This window comes from Alosa pseudoharengus, unplaced genomic scaffold (assembly GCF_046254945.1).
Source record: "Alosa pseudoharengus isolate Yale_2024_CS ecotype anadromous, Long Island Sound unplaced genomic scaffold, YU_APseudo_1.1 YU_APseudo_1.1_scf_6, whole genome shotgun sequence".
Lineage (NCBI taxonomy): Eukaryota > Metazoa > Chordata > Actinopteri > Clupeiformes > Clupeidae > Alosa > Alosa pseudoharengus.
In genome coordinates this window covers 12,002,752-12,025,016 of record NW_027468848.1, presented here as the reverse complement: position 1 = coordinate 12,025,016, position 22,265 = coordinate 12,002,752, and the positions used below count along the sequence as shown (strand labels likewise).

At 44.1% G+C, this 22,265-nt stretch overlaps 2 protein-coding genes across 2 annotated transcripts; one reads left to right on the top strand and one right to left on the bottom strand.

Annotated features, from left to right (window-relative positions):
- Positions 1–7,152: 7,152 nt before the first annotated feature.
- Positions 7,153–10,706, bottom strand: LOC143106793 (neurofilament light polypeptide-like). The gene is made up of 4 exons (XM_076271270.1): positions 9,702–10,706; positions 8,358–8,482; positions 7,702–8,120; positions 7,153–7,346 (listed from the first exon to the last, which is right to left on the bottom strand). The coding sequence occupies exons 1-4, from the start codon at positions 10,704–10,706 to the stop codon at positions 7,153–7,155; spliced, it is 1,743 nt and encodes a 580-aa protein (XP_076127385.1).
- A 1,449-nt stretch (positions 10,707–12,155) lies between these two features.
- LOC143106792 (uncharacterized) lies at positions 12,156–21,799 on the top strand. The gene is made up of 6 exons (XM_076271269.1): positions 12,156–13,163; positions 16,623–16,747; positions 16,865–18,820; positions 19,034–19,056; positions 20,355–20,591; positions 21,705–21,799. Exons 1-6 carry the CDS (start codon positions 12,156–12,158, stop codon positions 21,797–21,799), a joined length of 3,444 nt encoding a protein of 1,147 aa, XP_076127384.1.
- The last annotated feature ends 466 nt before the right edge of the window (positions 21,800–22,265 follow it).

The window sequence follows — 22,265 nt, the reverse complement described above, 5'->3', positions numbered from 1 at the left end:
TTTTTTTGTAATGCCTTACATTACCACGTTACCGCAAACAGCAATATATTACAGTAATTACATTACTTTTGTAACGCGTTACACCCAACACTGCTAAGAAGACAGAGCATTACACCTGACCTGGCTCAGTTGCACTGGCTACTAATAAAGTATAGATTTGATGTTTAAACTATTTACAGTGCATGAAAATGCACTGTACTGTTCTTCCTAGGCAACTTCTTCTTCTTATTACAGTGCATGAAAATGCACTGTACTGTTCTTCCTAGGCTTCTTCTTCTTCTTATTATTATTATTCCGCTTACCACTTTTTCTAGACGCAATTTCTCTTGAACAGTTTAACTTAGAAACTTCATTCAAACTTTGTAACGTAGGTCTTCAAACAGATCGGGTTGCTATCTCTTTTCAACTTTGAAACTTTTATACTTTTTAAACTATTAAAGAAAAACTTTTTAAAAATCTCCATAGACTTAACATTGCCGATTATGACATCATAATACGGCCATTAAGCAATTAGAATCCTATGGCAGGTGTTCAGGCCACCTGGATCTCAACTGCCAGTCTCAGGCTTTAAGCATACAAACTGGCCCTATTAAGACTACACATCCTGTTAAACTGCTTCCTCTGCCAAAAACTGTTTCAAAATAAAAGTCCTCACTACAATATTTCACTGTTAAACAATTTAACCCTTTAAACTACTGAACTTTTTAACTGTTTAGCCATTGTAACTGTTACTTGTCATCAACTATGACTCCTACCCACTGTAGCTAGTTAGCATGGTTAGCATAGTTAGCATGCTATCAAGTTAGCATGCTAGCATGTTAGCATGCTAGTTAGCATTTTTAGCAAAATTACTAAAAATGATTAGCTAAGTCACATGGTTAACATAGTTAGCATGCTAGCAAGTTAGCATGCTAGCATGTTAGCATGCTAGTTAACATTTTTAGCGAAATTACTAAAAATGATTAGCTAAGTTAGCTAAGTCATATGGTTAGCATAGTTAGCATGCTAGCATGTTAGCATGTTAGTTAGCATTTTTAGCAAAACTGCTAAAAATGATTAGCTAAGTTAGCTAAGTAACATGGTTAGCATAGTTAGCATGCTAACATGTTAGCATGCTAGTTAGCATTTTTAGCAAAACTGCTAAAAATGATTAGCTAAGTTAGCTAAGTAACATGGTTAGCATAGTTAGCATGCTAACATGTTAGCATGCTAGTTAGCATTTTTAACAAAACTGCTAAAAATGATTAGCTAGGTTAACTAAGTAACATGGTTAGCATAGTTAACATGCTAGTTAGCATAGTTAGCATAACTGCTAAAATTATTAGCTAAGTTAGCTAAGTAACATGGTTAACATAGTTAGCATGCTAACATTGTTAGCATAGTTAGCATGTTTAGTAAAACTGCTAGAAAATGTTAGTTAAGTTAGCTAAGTAACATGGTTAGCATGCTAGCACTGCTATAAAACATTAGCTAAGTAGCATGGTTAACAGAATTAAAAATCTTAGCATAACTGCTAGCAAACATTAGAGCCGTTCAAACTTTCAGTTATCGTCAAATATCTACCTATGCACAGCCATTAAACTATTTGAATATCAACATTCATTAAACTGCTAGAAAACGTTAGCTAAGTAGCATGGTTAGCAGGTTAGCATTGCTAGCACTGCTATAAAACATTAGATAAGTAACATGGTTAGCATAGTTAAAAATCTTAGCATAACTGCTAGCGAACATTAGAGCCATTCCAACTTTCAGTTATCGTCAAATATCTACCTATGCACAGCCATTAAACTATTTGAATATCAACATTCATTCAACTTCCAGTCTGTCAACAACTTTTAAACTATTTACCTTCAACTTTTAAACGGTCTACTTTTAAACTATCATTAAACTATCTATTAAACTAGCTGTCTATCAACAACGTTTAAACTATCTACTGTCTATCAACAACTTTTAAACTATCTACATTCAACTTTTAAACAGTCTACTTTTAAACTATCAACTTTTATTAAGCTATGCAACCACCATGTCTATCCTAGCATCACCGTAGTAACCATCTCTTTATTATCTGTTTTAACTATACATGATATTTTACATCACAACTTTAGCATTTTCATGCACTGGTAATTCCTTGGAATTGCATTTCTAGTTATTATTATTCCGCTTACCACTTTTTCTAGACGCAATTTCTCTTGAACAGTTTAACTTAGAAACTTCATTCAAACTTTGTAACGTAGGTCTTCAAACAGATCGGGTTGCTATGTCTTTTCAACTTTGAAACTTTTATACTTTTTAAACTATTAAAGAAAAACTTTTTAAAATTCCCCATAGACTTAACATTGCTGATTATGACATCATAATACGGCCATTAAGCAATTAGAATCCTATGGCAGGTGTTCAGGCCACCTGGATCTCAACTGCCAGTCTCAGGCTTTAAGCATACAAACTGGCCCTATTAAGACTACACATCCTGTTCAACTGCTTCCTCTGCCAAAAACTGTTTCAAAATAAAAGTCCTCACTACAATATTTCACTGTTAAACAATTTAACCCTTTAAACTACTGAACTTTTTAACTGATTAGCCATTGTAACTGTTACTTGTCATCAACTATGACTCCTACCCACTGTAGCTAGTTAGCATGGTTAGCATAGTTAGCATGCTAGCATGTTAACATGCTAGTTAGCATTTTTAGCAAAACTGCTAAAAATGATTAGTTAAGTTAGCTAAGTAACATGGTTAATATAGTTAGCATGCTAACATGTTAGCATGCTAGTTAGCATTTTTAGTAAAACTGCTAAAAATGATTAGCTAAGTAACATGGTTAGCATAGTTAGCATGCTAACATGTTAGCATGCTAGTTAGCATTTTTAGCAAAACTGCTAAAAATGATTAGCTAGGTTAGCTAAGTAACATGGTTAGTATAGTTAGCATGTTAGTTAGCATAGTTAGCATAACTGCTAAAAATGATTAGCTAAGTTAGCTAAGTAACATGGTTAACATAGTTAGCATGTTAGTTAGCATAGTTAGCATAACTACTAAAAATGATTAGCTAAGTTAGCTAAGTAACATGGTTAACATAGTTAGCATGCTAACATTGTTAACATAGTTAGCATGTTTAGCAAAACTGCTAGAAAATGTTAGTTAAGTTAGCTAAGTAGCATGGTTAGCATGCTAGCATTGCTAGCACTGCTATAAAACATTAGCTAAGTAACATGGTTAACAGAATTAAAAATCTTAGCATAACTGCTAGCAAACATTAGAGCCGTTCCAACTTTCAGTTATCGTCAAATATCTACCTATACACAGCCATTAAACTATTTGAATATCAACATTCATTAAACTGCTAGAAAACGTTAGCTAAGTAGCATGGTTAGCATTGCTAGCACTGCTATAAAACATTAGCTAAGTAGCATGGTTAGCATAGTTAAAAATCTTAGCATAACTGCTAGCAAACATTAGAGCCATTCCAACTTTCAGTTATCGTCAAATATCTACCTATACACAGCCATTAAACTATTTGAATATCAACATTCATTCAACTTCCAGTCTGTCAACAACTTTTAAACTATTTACCTTCAACTTTTAAACGGTCTACTTTTAAACTATCATTAAACTATCTATTAAACTAGCTGTCTATCAACAACTTTTAAACTATCTACTGTCTATCAACAACTTTTAAACTATCTACATTCAGCTTTTAAACAGTCTACTTTTAACCTATCAACTTTTATTAAGCTATGCAACCACCATGTCTATCCTAGCATCACCGTAGTAACCATCTCTGTATTATCTGTTTTAACTATACATGATATTTTACATCACAACTTTAGCATTTTCATGCACTGGTAATTCCTTGGAATTGCATTTCTAGTTGTTTTTAAACCCCTCCCAGACTGACCCAGCCACAGGTTTGGTTATGTTTTGTTCAGTTAATCATGTTTGTTTGCAGAAAGTAAACAACTCAAAAAGTCAATTTTATTTATATTGCACATTTAGAAACAACAAGAATCTACCCCAGGAAAAGGTTTAGAAATTCTGACAGCTAAATTGAAACAGAAACATTAAAGCTAAAACAGCCTGTGACTTCCAAGAGAAATTGAAATGAAGACTATATGGTTCTCAAAGTTAATCCCTTTTACATTGCTCTTGTAGCCTGGGTGAATCCAGACGAACCTGTTAGCAAATTTGAATTTCCTCAGCAGGTCAGTCTGGAAAGGATCCCATTGACGAATCACCAAAAACCTGAGATCCAATCACAGTCAAGACAGCAAGAGCCTGGCGGACCACTGCCGGCCCATTGGGGTCATAGCTGGACATGGCTCATCCGCTGGCATTTTGCTCATCGGTTCTCTGGTGTTCCGCTGGCAGGTTGCAGAATTGGCCAACATTTTGCCACTATTGGTCTAAAATCTTTTTCATTTGTTCAGTTATACTCCATATATCATTTTATTAACCTTTCTTAATATTCATGACAAGTTATATTTAAAGAGATGGTGGTCCAATGGCGGACCACAAGTGGTCCGCTATCTGCCAATCTGATTTTGCTATCTGGGGATCTATTTAACATAAAGGTTTACTGCCCCCATGAGGGGGAAGGTATGCTAACAGCACACAGTGGGAGTCAATGGGAGAAATCACTAGCAGTTACACATTACACATTCATTTTAAAATCAGATGAGGTTCAGCTGAACACAATTCTATCAACCTAATTCGCCCTCAATTTCCTGATGTTGACAACAAACTTGCCTGGTAGCTAACATTCAATGTTAGCTTCATTAGCTTGCTAACTAACCAACTTTATATTGTTATATGGGCTTCGTAATGTACATTAGCCAAGCCAAATAAGCTATTCAAACAGCTATTCTTTTCCAAATATGGTCTTTGATCTTTACAATTTGTCTTTTTAAGTTTAGCTTACTTCATATTTTGAGACAGCAGTTTATCTTTGAAGTAATGTCAGTGTTTAGCCTTGAGAGTCACATGCCATAACACCAAATTATGTTTTATATACAAAGTTCAGGAGGAGCCCTTAGGTTTGATTGACAGCCATCACTCAGCCAACTTCCATTTGCAGGAGATCATTAAACCCTCCTTACCTGCTCACTACATCAAGCTCTGGAGTTGCAAAGCCTCCCACCGTCTCCCCTTTCTCCATTTCCCTATTAGCTCAAAGCTCATATTACCCCTTATCTATAGGGGATATCAGCAGACATCACTTGCACGTGAACTCCATTATTGTCATACCATGACCACGGCCTGCAATCAAGCCAAATATGCTTATTCTCAGTACTCAGTATAAAGCAATTCAATGGACAAACTAGTGAACTGACTCACTTCATTCATTCAAAATGGCACTTGGAGCAAAGTGAAGTGAAGCAGTTTAAGACTTTATTTGTACATCATCACCATCAGTGGCGTAACAAGCCAATGGTGGGCCCAGGTGCGAGAGCGCTACGCGGGCCCCATACCGACTAACTTTGGCCCAGGATGTATTAGCTCTGATACATGCAATACACATTAAGGGTGACTTCAATTGTTTATGCAAAGGGTAGTTTATGCGAAGTAGTTTAGTAGTTACAGATTACAATTTCAAATTGTAAAAAAACACACGACTATATATCCATTAAATGTGAAAACATTAAAAAATAATAAAAATAATTTTATTAACAGCCTGCAGGCCAGGGTAATCTAATATTACTGAATTAACATCAACTCGCATGGAATTATGGGAACACTCAATGCGCCTCTTCATCCCTCTGCGGAAACTGCAAGCGTAGATTGCTTGCTTATAAACTCGCACTGCGCAGAAACAAAACTTAATGTAGCCTAACTTATTTAACCGTCCAGAAACCAAATAAAATCATTCATATGCATACAATCCCCAATATGCGTGAATTAGGCCATTAGAAGAAGGCCATCTTACGAGCCTTTCGTTGTGCAAAATCGTCAACGATGTTCTCAATATTTAATGCTCTGGCTCTTGTATTTTCAATGGACAGGATAGCTAACCCACGGAGCCTCTCCTGCCCCATGCTGCTCCTTAGGTATAGGTCTTAATAAGTTTGAGTTTGGAAAAAGATTGCTTAGCTGTTGCGCAGTCACAGGCAGTACACACTTCCCCGAATGTGGATGTTACACTGTCTTAATCTTTAGAATAAGTGTCGTGGCACACTCAGAACTTGTCACTGTCATAATCTACCACCAGCATTTTGGCAAGTTGAAAAATAGATGACTTCTGTGAAATCTCTGCTTTAAAGCAAGACCTGAATGAGAGGAGTTGTGTTGGGAATGTCGGTGCAATGTCCCTGCTATAATGGTCTCACAAACGTCTTGCCTTTTCAAGCAGTTCATCATCACCTGCGAGTTGAAGGGTCATAGGACGTAAAGACTCAAACACATGACAAGTTTCTCGCATACTTGCAAATCTTTGGGAGAGCCGACTGATTATGATGTCCAGAGTTTATTAAATACCTGCACTTTGAAGTATCTCTCTGCATCGGTTAAGCACTCATTTTCCGATAGATCGTCAAAGTGACGCTTCACTCTCCGTGCTCTAACATTCTAAAGTTCTAAAAAAAAAAAGGCAGGGCGGGGGTAGCGACGGGCCCCGGGAGGTCACGGGCCCTGGTGCGACTGCACTTGCTGCACCTACTATAGTTACGCCACTGATCATCATGGTCCCTCTCTGAAGGATTCTAAGGCATTTGGATCATGTTTTAAGCACACTTGTGTTAAGGTTACAGGCAGGTTTTGGCTCCAAACTCGTAAGCTAACTGCCTTGCTTGGGGGATTGCTCAGCCTCTTTACACACAAAACAAGCAGTCACACTCTTACTCACAGCTAAGGTCACACACCTGCTGCGTAGACAAATGAAACCATCACACACACACACACTGGGGGCCCATGCATACACTCAGCACCAGCTCCTGGTAGGGTTCTTGCTTACAGCCACAATGTTGGTTTGCATTTGGAGTTGGACATTCATAATGATGACAGCAGTGTGTGTGTGTGTGTGTGTGTGTGTGTGTGTGTGTGTGTGTTTGTGTGCACGTGTGTGTGTGCACGTGTGTGTGTGTGCACGAGTGTTTAGGAGAGATGTATTCAGATGCCATTAATTAAAGTCACTTGGCACCGTGGGTCTGGATGCATCTGATCTACTTTTTCTTTGGTTTAGTTTCTGCTTCACTCTTCCTCTCTTCCTCTGGACTCTTCTTGTCCTCTCCTTTCTCCTCCTCCTGTTCTTCATCTCCTCCCTCTTCCTCCTCTCCTCCCTCCTTCTCTCCCTTTTCTCCTCCTTCAGCATCTTCCTCCTCTTCTCCTGCCTCCTCTTCCTCACCACCTGCGTCCTCTGTTGGGGAAAGAAACACAAAGTGCTTTAAACCCAGTCATTCCATGTCATATAATCTCATGGAACTCTCAGACTTAACGTGGATGGGGTCTCATGATGATATTTGTTTGTTTGTTCACTCATAAATATAAACACAGAACATGATGAGACTTTTTGGTGCTGTGAGGGAATTTACATGTTTAATGAATGAGGTCTAATTACATGTTTAATGTATGAGGTCATAGATGAGTAAATGAGATATGTGAATATAACACTCGTAGATGACTATATGAGATCGGTGAATATAACACTCGTAGATGATGTCTGAGGTATGAGAGGATCACTCGTGTGATGCACATGAGATTTTGTCACTCACCCTCTCCTTCTTCCTCCTTCACTTCCTGTGCCTCTTCCTCACCCTCTCCCTCTTCCTCCTCTTCCTCTTTTACGTCTTCATCGCCTTCTCCCTCATCTCCTCCCTCCTCTTCCTCCTCCTTCTCCTCCTCTTCTTCATCTTCCTCCTTCTCCTCTTCCTCCTCCTCCTCCTCCTCCTCCTTCGCTGGGCTGGCCTCGGCCTGTTGAGCCCGGCTGGAGGTTATCAGGTCGTCGCTGAAGAGAGAGGAGCTGAGGAGGCGCGTTCCCAGCAGGTAGGGGGCGCCAGAGCTCAGGCTGGCCTGCACGGAGAAGACGGGCCGGCCAAAGGAGGGTGTGGATGAGATGGTGTGTGAGAAGACGCTGGACATGCCCCCGACTCCACCCACATTGAAGCGTGTCTCCTCCCCCTCCAACAGCTTCCTGTGGGACAGAGAGAGAGAGAGAGAGGGAGAGAGAGAGGGAGAAAGAGAGAGAGAGAGAAAGAGTGTGTGTAGGGGAGAAAGAGAGAGGGAGAGAGAGAGAACGTTTAGAAACAGCAGATTTAGAACATTCTCACAAACAAGTTCACAGAGCTTGTGAGTTTTTCACTGGTTGTTATCTGAAACTCTACGAAACACAAAGAGTTTCTTTCCTGATGGACTGTGGCGCATGACTGACCTGTAGGCGGCGATCTCGATGTCCAGACCCATCTTGACGTTGAGCAGGTCCTGATATTCCCTCAGGTAGCGTGCCATCTCATTCTTCATGCTCCTCAGCTCATCTTCCAGCTGGGCAATCATGTCCTGGTGGAGACACAGAGGGGACAAGGATGGACAGAGATGGAGAAGGAGAGAAAGATGGACAGATGGAAATATGACAAAACAGACAGATAAAGTAACAATAAAGTAAACAAGATGCAGAACTCGTCCTGCACTGAGCTGACCTCTGAAGTCCCCCAATATCACACACACACGCGCACACACAGGAGCACACACACATACACACACACACACACACACACACACACACACTCACACACACACACACACACACACACACACACACACACACACATGCACACACACACACACACACACACACAGTAGCAGTACTCGAGTTGTAAAAAAAATCGGGGGGGGGGGGGGGGGGGTTGGATTTAACGTTTAGGGACAGATCATTTGTGCTGATGACAGAGCATATGGTGGGAGACCAGCGGTGTACCCTTTTGACTATTGTTTAAGCACAAATATTCTCCAATTCTCCAATGTTTTTCCTTTTAAAATGATATCAGATTAGTAAACAGAATGTGCCTTTGCAACACTGGATGAATGGTTGCTGATAATGAGCAATGTAGATATTGCATTAAAGATCATCAGATTTGCAATTATATAAGCACATAATGTAAACTGAAAACGGCTGCCCTGATTAAAATAAACAATGCAAATGATCTCAGCTGGTATTCTGTCTATGGAGTGGAATAGAAATGTCTAAGTGTCTGCAAACGTTTGACTGGTAGTGTATATCTATTGCAAATTCATCAAAACAATAGCATTATGGTTTTGTTAGAATGGCAGTCAAGCCTACCGTAGACTACCGTCAAGTTAGGGGTTTTGGATAATTCAATATTCGCAAAAACTAAATGTTGAAATAGTGGTAATATTTCCACATTCATTGATAAAATAACAGGGGATGGGAAGGGGGGATGGCCGTTTTAGAAGGGGGATGATTTTGACCATCTTTATTTCAAAGGGGGATGCCATCTCTCCTCGTCCACCCTCAACTCAAGTACTGCACAGTAGTCATTCCCAAATCTCTGCAGTCTGCACCTCTTTCCCCACCTGTATGCTGGCATGTCTATCATAGTTATCATGAGGCTCCGGCGGTGCAAGTTAGCATATCTGCAGTGGTCCCTATCTGCACATCACATGTTAGCATGTACAGTATTTACCACTTCCTGGCTGCACATTAGCATGTCTCTGGCGGTTCATATCTGCATGCTGGCATGTCCTTGTCTGTTCTTACCTGCATGTTGGTGACCTCGGCGCTCTGTCTGTCCTCGGCCTCCTGCAGCTGCTGCTCCAGCGCGTGGTTGTGGCTCTGGCACGCCTGAATCTCCAGGTCGCGGGCTTTCAGCAGGCGTCGGAACTCTCCCGCCTCATCGCGGGCCAGACGGATGTCATCGGAGTGGCGGGCCGTGGTCTCGGCCATAGTGCTGACCTTTGAGCGGAACCACTCCTCGGCGGACTGCATGTTCTGCTGCGCCAGGCGTTCGTACTGGCCCCTGATGTCACGCAGCGCGACCGACAGGTCCGGCTTGGCCACCTCCGTCTCCACGGAAACCTGGGAGCTGTAGCGGAGCTGGGCCTGCAGCTCGGCGATCTCGCCCTCGTGCAGCCGCTTGAGGAAGGCCATCTCGTCCAGCAGCATGTCCAGACGCTTCTCCTCATCGGCTCGGCCCAGCGCCGCCTCCTCCGCCCCCTTACGCGCCTCCACCAGCCGGCCCTCGGACTCCTGGCGCGTCAGAACCTCGTCCTCGTAGCGGCCCTGCAGCGCCCTCAGGGCCTCCTCCAGCTGCCGCCGGCGCTCCTGCGCGGCCTGACGCTCCTCCCGCGCCTGCTCCACGGCCGCGCGCAGCGCACGCACCTCCTGCTCGTAGATGGAGCGCAGGCAGGTGGGCTCACCATGGCGCTGTCGGAGCGCCTGCAGCTGGGCCTCCAGCGCGCGGTTCTGCAGCTCCAGGTGGTGCACGCGCTCGATGAAGCCGGCGAAGCGGTCGTTCAGCTCCTGCAGCTGCGCCTTCTCGGACGTGCGCACGGCCTTCAGCTCCGAGCTCACCTGCGCCGCCTGGCCCAGGTCCAGCTCGCGGCCCGACGACGCGGTCAGCGCGTAGTGGGGGGTGGAGTAGGAGGTGAAGACGGAGCGGGAGCGAGACAGACCCCCGTAGCCACCGCTGCCACCGCTGCTGTGCACCACCACCCTGCGGCGGTGGGAGGAGGGGAAGAAGGGGTCGAAGCCCAAACAAGCCATGACAGCGTCGGGAGATCAGCCGTGCGGGAGACCAGAGAGATGACTGACACCAGAAAGGGAGAAAAGAGCAGGGAGAGATGAACACAGACAGATGTTGAGGGGGTCTGTGCCTTCAGAGCTGCAGTGCAGGTCCCTTTTATAGCTGCAGTTGGGAGGAGACTGACGCAGGGAGGGGTCTTTACAGACTCTTATCATCATCAGGAGACCAGCCAGAGGGGAGGGAGGGAGGGAGAGGGAGAGACAGAGGGAGGGGAAGAGAGCGAGAGAGGGGGTGGAGAGAGGGAGGAGAGAGGGAGGAGAGAAAGAAGGGGTCAGTGAGTACAGAGAAGGAGCATTTGGACTTGGAGGAGAGTTTGAGTAATGCGCTGTCCTGGGCTGATGGCTCACTAGCAGCACACTCTCTCTCCCTCTATCTCCTCTCACCTCTGTGTGTGCATCCTGCATTTTGTCAGCATCTAGCTGTGCATGTGTGTGTGTGAGTGTGTGTGTGTGTGTGTGTGTGTGTGTGTGTATGACCCCCTGGCTTTGCGTGTTTAGTAAGTATGTGTGTGTGTTTAGTAGGAGTGTGTGTGTGTGTGTGTGTGTGTGCATGACCTCATGAGTCTTGTCCCCTTGTGGGTCTGACTCAGCAGGTGCTGCCACCTGTATTGACTCTGCTTCCCCACTGAATACTTCCTGACACCACACCCACACACTGTCACTCACAAACACACACACACAGCCATAAACACATGAGCTTGCGGTTTCCATGGGAACAGAATTCAGGGTGTTTCCTCTTCAAAGGTTAACTCATTCACCTCAATGGAGCTGAACCGACCCAAACCTGGCACCAAACTGAACCCCAAGCCAAATTCAGACCCAAACCTGAACATAACCAACAAGGCTCACGTCAGCCACTCAACCCACACCTGAACCTAACTCAGCCTCCCGCAGCCACAACCCAAACCTGAACCCCAACATTATAATATAATCACTGCTGAACTGCTGCGCACTGCTTAGCCTCACTGACACTAACAACCAGGACACAAATAAATTAAATTGTTTATGGTTCATTAAAAGGTACATCATACATCATACAATACTGTACATACATCAGTGTGTCATCATTTTTCATTCTGCCTGATAAAATACACATTTTTAAGAGTTGAAAGGGTGACATGTTTTGAGGTTACTAAGTTACTTCCATTCTCGTAGGTGCCTGAAGTAGTTTCCCATTCGCACATTAACAGGCAACTATCAGGAATTGTCTTTATCGCCTCTCTGACCTGAAAAAACCTGCCCTTCATCACCGTATTGATTTATGTAGACACGCAGCTGCGGCTCTATAAATACAGCGGGGCAACAGTCCACTGCATCTCCCACACTCACCGCATTCTCACGCTCGACATCTGGTCAGGACGCACCGACAGACGCACCATCTCCGCAGAGCACGCACACCGGGGCTGCACAATGGATGTCATCGGGGCTCCATCCCGCAGGAGAATGCTCGAGACTCGGAGCATCCGCTCATCTCCACCCAACAGCCTAAGATCACACTCCTGGTCTCAGAGAAATCCGGGGTCCATGTCCATCTCCTACAAAAGAACTACCAAGATGCCAGCCAGCAGGGCGTACACGACCGCGCCAGACAGCCTGGAACTCTCATCCGCATTCAACGGTGACCACACGCGCAACAACGAGAAGGAACAACTTCAAGGGTTGAATGACCGATTCTCCAGTTATATCGATAAAGTCCGGTATCTGGAAGAACAAAATAACCTGCTGGAGACTGAAATCCAAGAACTCCGGCAGAAAAAGTTCACACAGTCGCAACTTAGTGATGCTTTCGACCAAGAGCTCAGCGAACTCCGCTCCGCGCTGGAGCAACTGCATAGAGAGAAAGTGCAGATCATTATTGATGCCGATAACGTCGAAGACGACATCCACCGTCTCAAAAACCGCTACGAGGATGAAGCCCGCTTTAGAGAAAAAATCGAGATGTCAATCCGGGAAATGAAGAAGGAAAAAGATGACTCGGATCTGATGAAATTGGATTTGGAGAACAAAGTTCAGTCTCTCCTGGATGAGGCAGACTTCCTGCGCAGTAACCACGACCAAGAGGTCAACGAACTCCTCGCGCAGCTCCAAGAGGCTCAAGTGCCGGTAGACATGCGGGAATACAGTAAAACGGACATCACCTCTGCGCTCCGAGAGATACGCGAGCAGCTGGACGGTCTCTCACCCCAAAACTTGCTGCAGGCGGAAGAGGTGTTCCAGTGCCGCTACGCCAAACTCACGGACGCTGCAGACCAGAACAAGGACGCGATCAAATCTGTCCGCGATGAGATCGCAGATTATCGCCGGCAGCTGCAGGTGAAGAACGTGGAACTGGAGGCTCTCCGCGGCACCAAAGAGTCCCTGGAGAGACAGCTGACTTACATCGAAGACCGGCATAACAACGACTTGGGCAGCTACCAGGTTAGTTTGGGCTGAGTGAAAATAATTGTAACTTCGACACTTTAACATTTAAATATTTAAACATTTATCAGTAAAACACTATCCTGTTGAATCAGTCTGCTTATTGAAACGCACAAAATAAAAAAATGCACAGGCAGGGCTGTCGTGGATGCTAAACGGAAGGAAACGCAGTTTATCCACCTCTGAAATATCAGAAATAGAGTGTATCCACCTCTTATTAGAGTTTATCTACCTCTCAAAAGAGTTTATTCATCAATTACAACTTTTAACATTCAAAATTCACACTGTATTATCCACATTCACAATATGTACAATCATCAACACTCTAGGCACCATGTGATTCCACTGGCATTGTTATAAACATTGGACAATAATCTTCACCTTCAATACAAAATTGTTCTGAATGCCTTTAAAAAAATCTGATACCGCATGGCGCAGTCCACCTTATCGTGATCACATAATTCATAGTTTAACCACCTCTTATTTTACCACTACACCCCTGTGTGCATGCATACAATATATGCATATGCATACAATGAAAACAGCATACACTTCAAGAAAGTAAGAAATAGTCATAGTCATAGTAATTTATTTATATATGCAGGAATTATAAACAAACCAGAGAGCACACCGCTTCTGCCTGTGCTCTTAGAATAGAATAGAATAGAATATACTTTATTGTCATGCCTATGGAATGTTTTATTTTGAGACAAAATTAAATAAATAAATGAAATATGAAATAAATACATAAAAGATTAAATATAAATACTATATATTGACATTGACATCCATACGATCTTGCAATGCCCATGAAATAAATAAATATGTCAGTCACCAATCAAGGCGGGACCTAGGCAGGATCTAGCCCCTGATTGTTGCTGCCTGCAGCCTAGCGACCCATCACCTGCCTATAACAACTCTGCCCAGATTCCTGGCCCGTCTGCCGACCCACCACATGCCCCTTGACAACTCCCTTCCCCTGGACAATTCCAACGCTGGAGTATTTGCACTTTCTGTCACTAAGGGACCGTTCGTTATTTACAAACGGGGTCACCGGAGGGATTTTGAGTGCTTCAATCAAAAGTTGCATGACCCTCTCATGCCTGCAAGAAAATTTTCAACGACCCTCCAGCAGTCTGTTCAATAAAGACATGACCCTCCCCGGCCAATCGTCGATACCCAGCGCTATGGAGCGCTATGACAACACATCGACATAGGCATTAGTTCTAACCTCACCCTCTGCTTTCTGATCTTACACATCACACTTCACCAAGATGGTGGCCATTTCTGTAGATTTACTCACTAACATTGTTGTGGAAACACAATAAGCATGGAAACTAAATGCACACTTCCTGCAACTGCATTAGCCTACTTGAAATAATTTACTCCTCTAGTAAGTATTCACATAAAATAAAACATTGAGACCATTCAACAAAGCACACTGGGTAATAACAAATTCAACACATGAAGTTGTTGCTATGGACTCGTCTCTAGGCTTCCTCAGTCATTGTAAAGCTGCCGAAGCTGAACATTATCCAAAACTCAATTTCTCAGACGAGCGTCAATTTGGGAGCTTGCTACACTCCTTCCTTCTCAAATGACTTGAAAAGACCGTTTGCACAATTTCACAAATAATCACAGGGACCGAAAAATACCTAACAAGCCAACTTTTTCCGGGTTTAGGCCTATCATTTTAACTTTTCCCCGCTGTCTTGCCGTTTTAATATTTTCCCGTAGAATATCCCATATTACTGTAATACTCTCATAACATTAGTCCTGCATTCTGGCCTGTCTCTGTGTTGTCCTGTTGTTACCCCTTGCCCTTCCAGAGAAACAGATGTATTCAAATCATCGTTTTGCTTGCTTGAATGCGAACTCAGAGTGATGTTAACCTACAGTAGGCCTATTTAAGTTAACGACGTGGTTGTTGTGAGAGCACGATTCATTGGCGCTTGCAGTGTTCGGCCGTAGGCTATGTCTACGTGCGCACCTGCCAGGCTAAGAGCCAAAGAAATCCCCCTGTATATTCACTCCAAATTGGCCTAGCATAACTTACCAACTCTAGCCTACACTGTAGACCATAAACTGGCTATTTATATGACCAATGTATTTGTATTCTGTATTCTGCTTTATGAAGCAGAATTACGCACTGCTACTTGGAACGTAATACATTTTTGTTGGCAGGAGAGAGAATGACAGCGATTAACAAATTGCACTTGTTGCTGGTTACCAATAAATAGGCCTAGGCTACTATATATTTTTTTGCAAACAACAAAAACAGAAAGGATGGAGACAGCAAAGCTAGAGATGGGCAGGAACAAGGTCAATTGGTAGAAATGCTTGTCAAAACGTTAGGAGCTGGATGTGTGGATGAATGAAGCACAAGTATGCTTTATAAGCATGGACACTGTTTAAAGTTAGGCTATGGTTACACGGTAAACTACAAGTAAACCAAAGTTAGCTTTTTTTTAGGGCTGGATAAAGTTGACCAAATGGATATAGGCTGTTAGGCGTGAATAAAGTAGGCTACTTTGTTGCTCCAACCCTTCCAACGTTAATGGGGACGGATGTTGACATTTTCCGTATTTTGCGTGAGAAACCTGGGAAATCTCCCTTATTTTCATTGTTCAATATTGACAGAGCTATGGAACGAAAGAGAACGTTATATGGCGACAGAAATCAACTATCAAACAAGCCACTTTGATTTTTTGCTGTTTTCATTAATACAAAATATGGGTGACCCCCCTTGACAAAAAAAGTTAGGTGACCCTCCCCTCAACAAAGAATAAAAAGACATGACCCTCCCCTATTTTCCTCCGGTGACCCCGTTTATAAATAACGAACGGTCCCTAAATCACGATTAATGCATTATCATACCGGATACGTAATCATCCCACCTCTTGTAACTTTCACCTCAGGTGCTTTAAACACCATGTCCTATTCTCTACACCTGACTATCATATGCATTTGTCATGTATACAGACCTTACTGTCCTGTATTGACCCTAGGCAGATGGGTCAGGCCCTTGTGTCGTGGATCTGCTCGAGGTTTTTTCCTATGTATCTCCAATTCTAGGGAGTTTTCCATCACCCCTGTTACCCATGGGCCTTCTTTCTTTCTTTTCTTCCTTTCCTTTCTTTTCTTTTCTTTTTTCTCTGATTGTCTACATTCTGTAAAGCGCCATGACACATGTGTAATGTTTTGGCGCTCTGTAAGCACAATAAATTGAATTGAATTGAAAAACTTCATACTTCGTGGGCATGACGGGCGGTTGCTGTGATGATCGGAATAAAGTTACTCATTGACAGAAGCTAAAAGCTAGTGCTAACAGCGAGAACCTAGGCGTTCTGCGCTAAGATTCTGTTGCTTACTCTTGGCTGAAAGATGTCGGGATGTAAAAGCTAGTGCTGTCGAAAGATTTGTGTTGCTGATGAGACTCTTCTCTTTCCCGTCTCCCAGGAGATGATTCATCAGCTGGAGCGGGAGCTGAAGGGCCTGAAGGGTGAGATGGGTCACCACCTCCGGGAATACCAGGACCTGCTCAACGTCAAGATGGCCCTGGACGCTGAGATCGCAGCCTACAGGTGAATCACCCTGCTGAATGATGCAGTGTTTTGACATGTGTTGTATACAGGTGAATCTCTTTGCTGAATGATGCAGTGTGTTGCATAGGTGTGTTCATACCTCTTGTGTCTGTGCAGAAAACTACTGGATGGGGAGGAGACTCGCTTCAGGCCATTTTCTGACTCTTTCCCACGTCCCGCCTTCCCATACTGTCAGCCAATGACCTCCTCTAAAGGGAAGAAGGAAGACAAGAAGGCGGACCTGAACGATGACCTGGCTACTGTAGTGGAGGAACTCCAGAAGGAGGAGGAGGCCGTGGAGGAAGAGGTGGCTGTCTCCAAGCGACCCAAACTGAGCGCTACTCCCCCTACAGGAGAGGAAGAGGAGGGTGGAGAAGAGGGAGATGAAGAAGGTGAGGGAGAGGAAGAAGAGTCTGAGATTGAGGAAACACAACTGAGCAGTACCAAAGCCCAAAAGGCTGGTGCTGAAGAAGAGGAGGAGGAAGATGAAGCGCAGGAGTCAGGAGAGAAAGACAAAAAGAGTGACTCAGAGGGAGAGGAAGGAGAACAGGCAGGTGACAAGAAAGAGGTGGAGGAGGCAGCAGCACCTGAGCAGAAGCAGGAGGAGCAGGTGGAGGAGCTGAAGAGTCCCCCAAAGACTCCTGGCAGCCCCAAAGAGGAGGAGCAGAAGAGTTCTCCTAAGTCTCCTGGCAGCCCCAAAGAAGAGGAGCAGGACAAGGAGCTGAAGAGTCCCCTCAAGTCTCCTGCCAGCCCCAAAGAGGAGGAGCAGAAGAGTCCTCCCAAGTCTCCTGCCAGCCCCAAAGAGGGGGAGCAGAAGAGTCCTCCCAAGTCTCCTGCCAGCCCCAAAGAGGAGGAGCAGAAGAGTCCCCCCAAGACTCCTGGCAGCCCTAAACAGGAGGAGCTGAAGAGTCCTCCCAAGTCTCCTGGCAGCCCCAAAGAGGAGGTGCAGAAGAGTTCTCCTAAGTCTCCTGGCAGCCCCAAAGAGGAGGAGCAGAAGAGTCCCCCAAAGACTCCTGGCAGCCCTAAAGAGGAGGAGCAGAAGAGTCCCCCCAAGACACCTAGCAGCCCCAAAGAGGAGGAGCAGAAGAGTCCTACTAAGTCTCCTGCCAGACCCAAAGAGGAGGAGCAGAAGAGTCCTCCCAAGTCTCCTGGCAGCCCCAAAGAGGAGGAGCAGAAGAGTCCCCCCAAGACACCTAGCAGCCCCAAAGAGGAGGAGCTGAAGAGTCCCCCCAAGTCTCCTGTCAGCCCCAAAGAGGAGGAGCAGAAGAGTCCCCCAGAGACTCCTGGCAGCCCCAAAGAGGAGGAGCAGAAGAGTCCCCCCAAGACACCTAGCAGCCCCAAAGAGGAGGAGCTGAAGAGTCCCCCCAAGTCTCCTGTCAGCCCCAAAGAGGAGGAGCAGAAGAGTCCCCCAGAGACTCCTGGCAGCCCCAAAGAACAGGAGCAGGAGAAGGAGCTGAAGAGTCCCCCCAAGTCTCCTGGCAGCCCCAAAGAGGAGGATCAGAAGAGTCCCCCCAAGACTCCTGGCAGGCCTAAAGAGGAGGAGCAGAAGAGTCCCCCCAAGTCTCCTGGCAGCCCCAAAGAGGAGGAGCAGAAGAGTCCCCCCAAGACACCTAGCAGCCCCAAAGAGGAGGAGCAGAAGAGTCCCCCAGAGACTCCTGGCAGCCCCAAAGAGGAGGAGCTGAAGAGTTCCCCCAAGACTCCTGGCAGCCCCAAAGAACAGGAGCAGGAGAAGGAGCTGAAGAGTCCCCCCAAGTCTCCTGGCAGCCCCAAAGAGGAGGATCAGAAGAGTCCCCCCAAGACTCCTGGCAGGCCTAAAGAGGAGGAGCAGAAGAGTCCCCCCAAGTCTCCTGGCAGCCCCAAAGAGGAGGAGCAGAAGAGTCCCCCCAAGACACCTAGCAGCCCCAAAGAGGAGGAGGTCCTCACCCGCACTGAAGAAACCATCACCAATGAAGACAAGGTGGCGGCCAAGCCTGCCAAGAAGAGCAAGCCAGCAGTGGAGGTCAAAGACTCCAAAACCACCGCCAAAAAAGCAGGAAAGACATCTGCCCCAGCCGCTAAAGAAGTGAAGGAGAAGTAAACTCAGAGCAGAGCGAGAGTAGACAGAGTCAAAACCACTAAGACAAGCTCCACAGTAAGAGACTATAACTGCATGTAATGCTGAGGATGGTGAGGGAGATTTGGGCAGTGTCAGGGACAGGAGCTATATGAGCGCTAATATGAAGCCAGAGGCACAGTTAAATTTTGTGATAAATCTGAAAGGTGCAAACTCTCCGTCATGTTCCAAAGGTGCGACTCCCTCAAACGTGTCGGTGACCTCCGGTCTGCTCTGACCCCACTGACCTGCCGGCTGTGCTATGCTGCAGACGCTTCCTGCCTTAATCGCGCCGCAAGCCTGGTCACTCAGCTGTGAAACATACAAACACAAACACAAACACTGCTGTTTACAAATCCAGAGCAATATGGAAAACCCATTGCCTTAATAAAGCAATACAGATCTTCCCATCGTGGTGTGTGTGTGTCTCTGATAGGGGGATATTTGTGTCTGCACATGTTCAGTGACCTTTGGGTATCTACTCATTTCTACTAATTCAATTATCATATAACATTGACAAACAATTTAGTTGACATAACTCTATCCTTTAACAGTGTGGATAATCTAAGTACAATAAAGTTATCATTACTCCAGCAGATCTCATTTCTGTCAAGACTAACTGTAACATCAACTTAAACAAATTAGATGATTTGCTTAACTTATGTGAGCTTCAAAGTGAAAAAAAAAAACAAATTTAACTCATTAATTTAGAGTGACCCTTACATGCCCTATATAATCTAGTGTGGCCATAAACTGAATATGATACTTTGATGTGTTACTCAACACCTGATCTAATCAGACACAAGTAATGGCAGGCACCATACACAGGTGTTATTGTTGATAGATGAGATTTATTTTAAGGCCATTTTGTAGTTAAATGATGAGTAGCTACAGTAGTTTTAATAGGCTATGGGCAAATGTAACTTTCTTGCTTTAATGATTACCAAACTGTAAATGGTACAATATGCAGCAGCCAGACTCCTAACAAGCACTAAGAAGACAGAGCATCACACCTGACCTGGCTCAGTTGTACTGGCTACTAATAAAGTATTTGATATTTAAACTATTTTGTTTTTAAAACCCTCAAAGACTGACCCAGCAACATGTTTGGTTATGTTTTGTTCAGTTAACCAGGTTTGTTTGCAGAAAGTAAACAACTCAAAAAAAGTCAAGTCACTTTTATTTATATTGCACATTTAGAAAAAACAAGAATCTACCCGAGGAAACGATTTAGCAATTCTGACAGCTAAATTTGAAACAGAAACATTAAAGCTAAAGGGCAGTTCCAGCGTTATGGATGTGACAATTGGACTCATATTGGTAAACAAAATGCCTTAGAGTGGGGGCAAAATTAGTATCAGTGAATTAATTTGCATACCTTTTAATGTAACCTCTGTTCTCTGAATACTGAGAAATCCTCAAATTTCATATAATCAATTTCATCCTAAGAATACAAGGCATTTTATCAGCGTTATGGATGTGACATGAAATGGACACACTTTTGTGAGTGATCAGCAGCACCTGAGCAGAAGCAGGAGGAGCAGGTGTTGGAGCTGAAGAGTCCCCCAAAGACTCCTGGCAGCCCCAAAGAGGAGGAGCAGAAGAGTTCTCCTAAGTCTCCTGGCAGCCCCAAAGAAGAGGAGCAGGACAAGGAGCTGAAGAGTCCCCTCAAGTCTACTGCCAGCCCCAAAGAGGAGGAGCAGAAGAGTCCTCCCAAGTCTCCTGCCAGCCCCAAAGAGGAGGAGCAGAAGAGTGACATGAGATTACAGGTTTTCTACAAACTCTGTGAATTTTGAAGGAAACTGCCGAACCTATGATATATGTAGCATGAAGGAGACTTGAATGAACACAAAAAGTGTGTTTTTGAAACTATGCGTCATTTTCGTAATGCATTATGTAGGAAAAACTGGCGTTATGGATGTGACGGTTTCACATTATGGATGTGACGTGTCATATTTTGTACCGCTATGTGGTACATCTAGTTTATTGCTGCCGTTACTAATGTTACTCTGTGGGTATTAGCTACAGAGGACCTGACACTTCAAATGCTGGCATATCGCGTCACATTTAAAATTAAACTGTGTTAAGCAGACGTGAGCGGCAGGCTGAACAGATCTGCAACAGAAGGAGGTTGCTATGTTAACTCCAGCTGCAAAGTCAGCCATCTTCACCAGCTAACACAATAATCCAGTTACTGTACAACAACAGTATGACAGTTACAGGAAGATAATCGCTCAGATTTTCGTTATTAGGCCACTTGAAAATAGGCTATGGCTAGGCTAATCACTGGAGGTATTTTAATATTATGTTTGCCTCCTTGTGGTTTTGATCAACCTAATAATCTTTGAAATGTCAATTGTAGGCCTAAACACTAAGGTGAAATGCGTTGAAACTGACATGCCACTAGAACAGACGTTTTATCGGCTTTGAGGTATAACAAAGTCTCCAGTCTTGTAAATTCACATTATGTAACATCCATAACGTCACATCCATAATGCACCATTAAAGGTTTTAAAAGCAAGAAAGGGGCACAATTTGGCCATCACACTTTACATTGATATAAATCAGCTTTGCACAGACACTATGGACATTGTCGCATCAACACTGTATGTGTAGCATAAACTTTTCCTATAAAACGTTATGGATGTGACATGGCCATGGAACTTGCTGACTTAAATACAAAAGCCTTACAAATGTAAGGAGTTGTGCTCTTAAAGGCAAGCTGAGCATAGACATTACTCTACCATTCCCTTGTCAATCTGGAATTTGTCAAATGACACAATTTGTTTGAACCTTGGGTCCATTTATCCACTTTTTAAATATGTATAATATTACCATGTGTACCATACCATTAAAATGTTGCAGATCTGGCGGTCCGCCGGCGTTTTGCTCATCAGTTCTCTGGCGGTTCGCTGGCGGTTGCAGACAAATGCCCCAATATTTTGCCACTATTTGTCTAAAATCTATTTCATTTATCCAGTTATATTTCATTCATCATTTTAATAACATGTCATGTCTTTTCTTAATATTCATGACAAGTTAAATTTAAAGAGATGGTGGTCCAACGGCAGACCACAAGTGGCACGCCACCAGTGTTCCGCTATCTGCCAATCCGATTTTGCTATCTGGGTTGTAGCCTGGGTGAATCCAGACGTACCTGTTAGCAAATTTGAATTTCCTCAGCAGGTCAGTCTGGAAAGAATCCCATTGATGCCATCTCCGAATCACCAAAAACCCAAGATCCAATCACAGTCAAGTGCATAGATCCATTTGACATAAATGTTAGCGCCCCCATGAGGGGGAAGGCATGCTAACAGCACACAGTGGGAGTCAATGGGAGAAATCACTAGCAGTTACACATTACACATTCATTTTAAAATCAGATGAGATTCAGCTGAACACAGTTCCATCAAACTAATTCGCCCT

Bases quoted from the DNA above. Each gene is read 5' to 3' on its own strand.
- LOC143106793 (XM_076271270.1), bottom strand. From the start codon at position 10,706: ATGGCTTGTTTGGGCTTCGACCCCTTCTTCCCCTCCTCCCACCGCCGC. The intron at 8,483-9,701 runs GTAAGAACAGAC...TGTCTCCACCAG, and splicing joins CCGAGGTCACCAACATGCAG to GACATGATTGCCCAGCTGGA. The intron at 8,121-8,357 runs GTCAGTCATGCG...TCTGTCCCACAG, and splicing joins ATCGAGATCGCCGCCTACAG to GAAGCTGTTGGAGGGGGAGG.
- LOC143106792 (XM_076271269.1), top strand. From the start codon at position 12,156: ATGGATGTCATCGGGGCTCCATCCCGCAGGAGAATGCTCGAGACTCGG. The intron at 16,748-16,864 runs GTGAATCACCCT...GTGTCTGTGCAG, and splicing joins GCTGAGATCGCAGCCTACAG to AAAACTACTGGATGGGGAGG. The intron at 19,057-20,354 runs GTGACCTCCGGT...GTGAGTGATCAG, and splicing joins CGACTCCCTCAAACGTGTCG to CAGCACCTGAGCAGAAGCAG.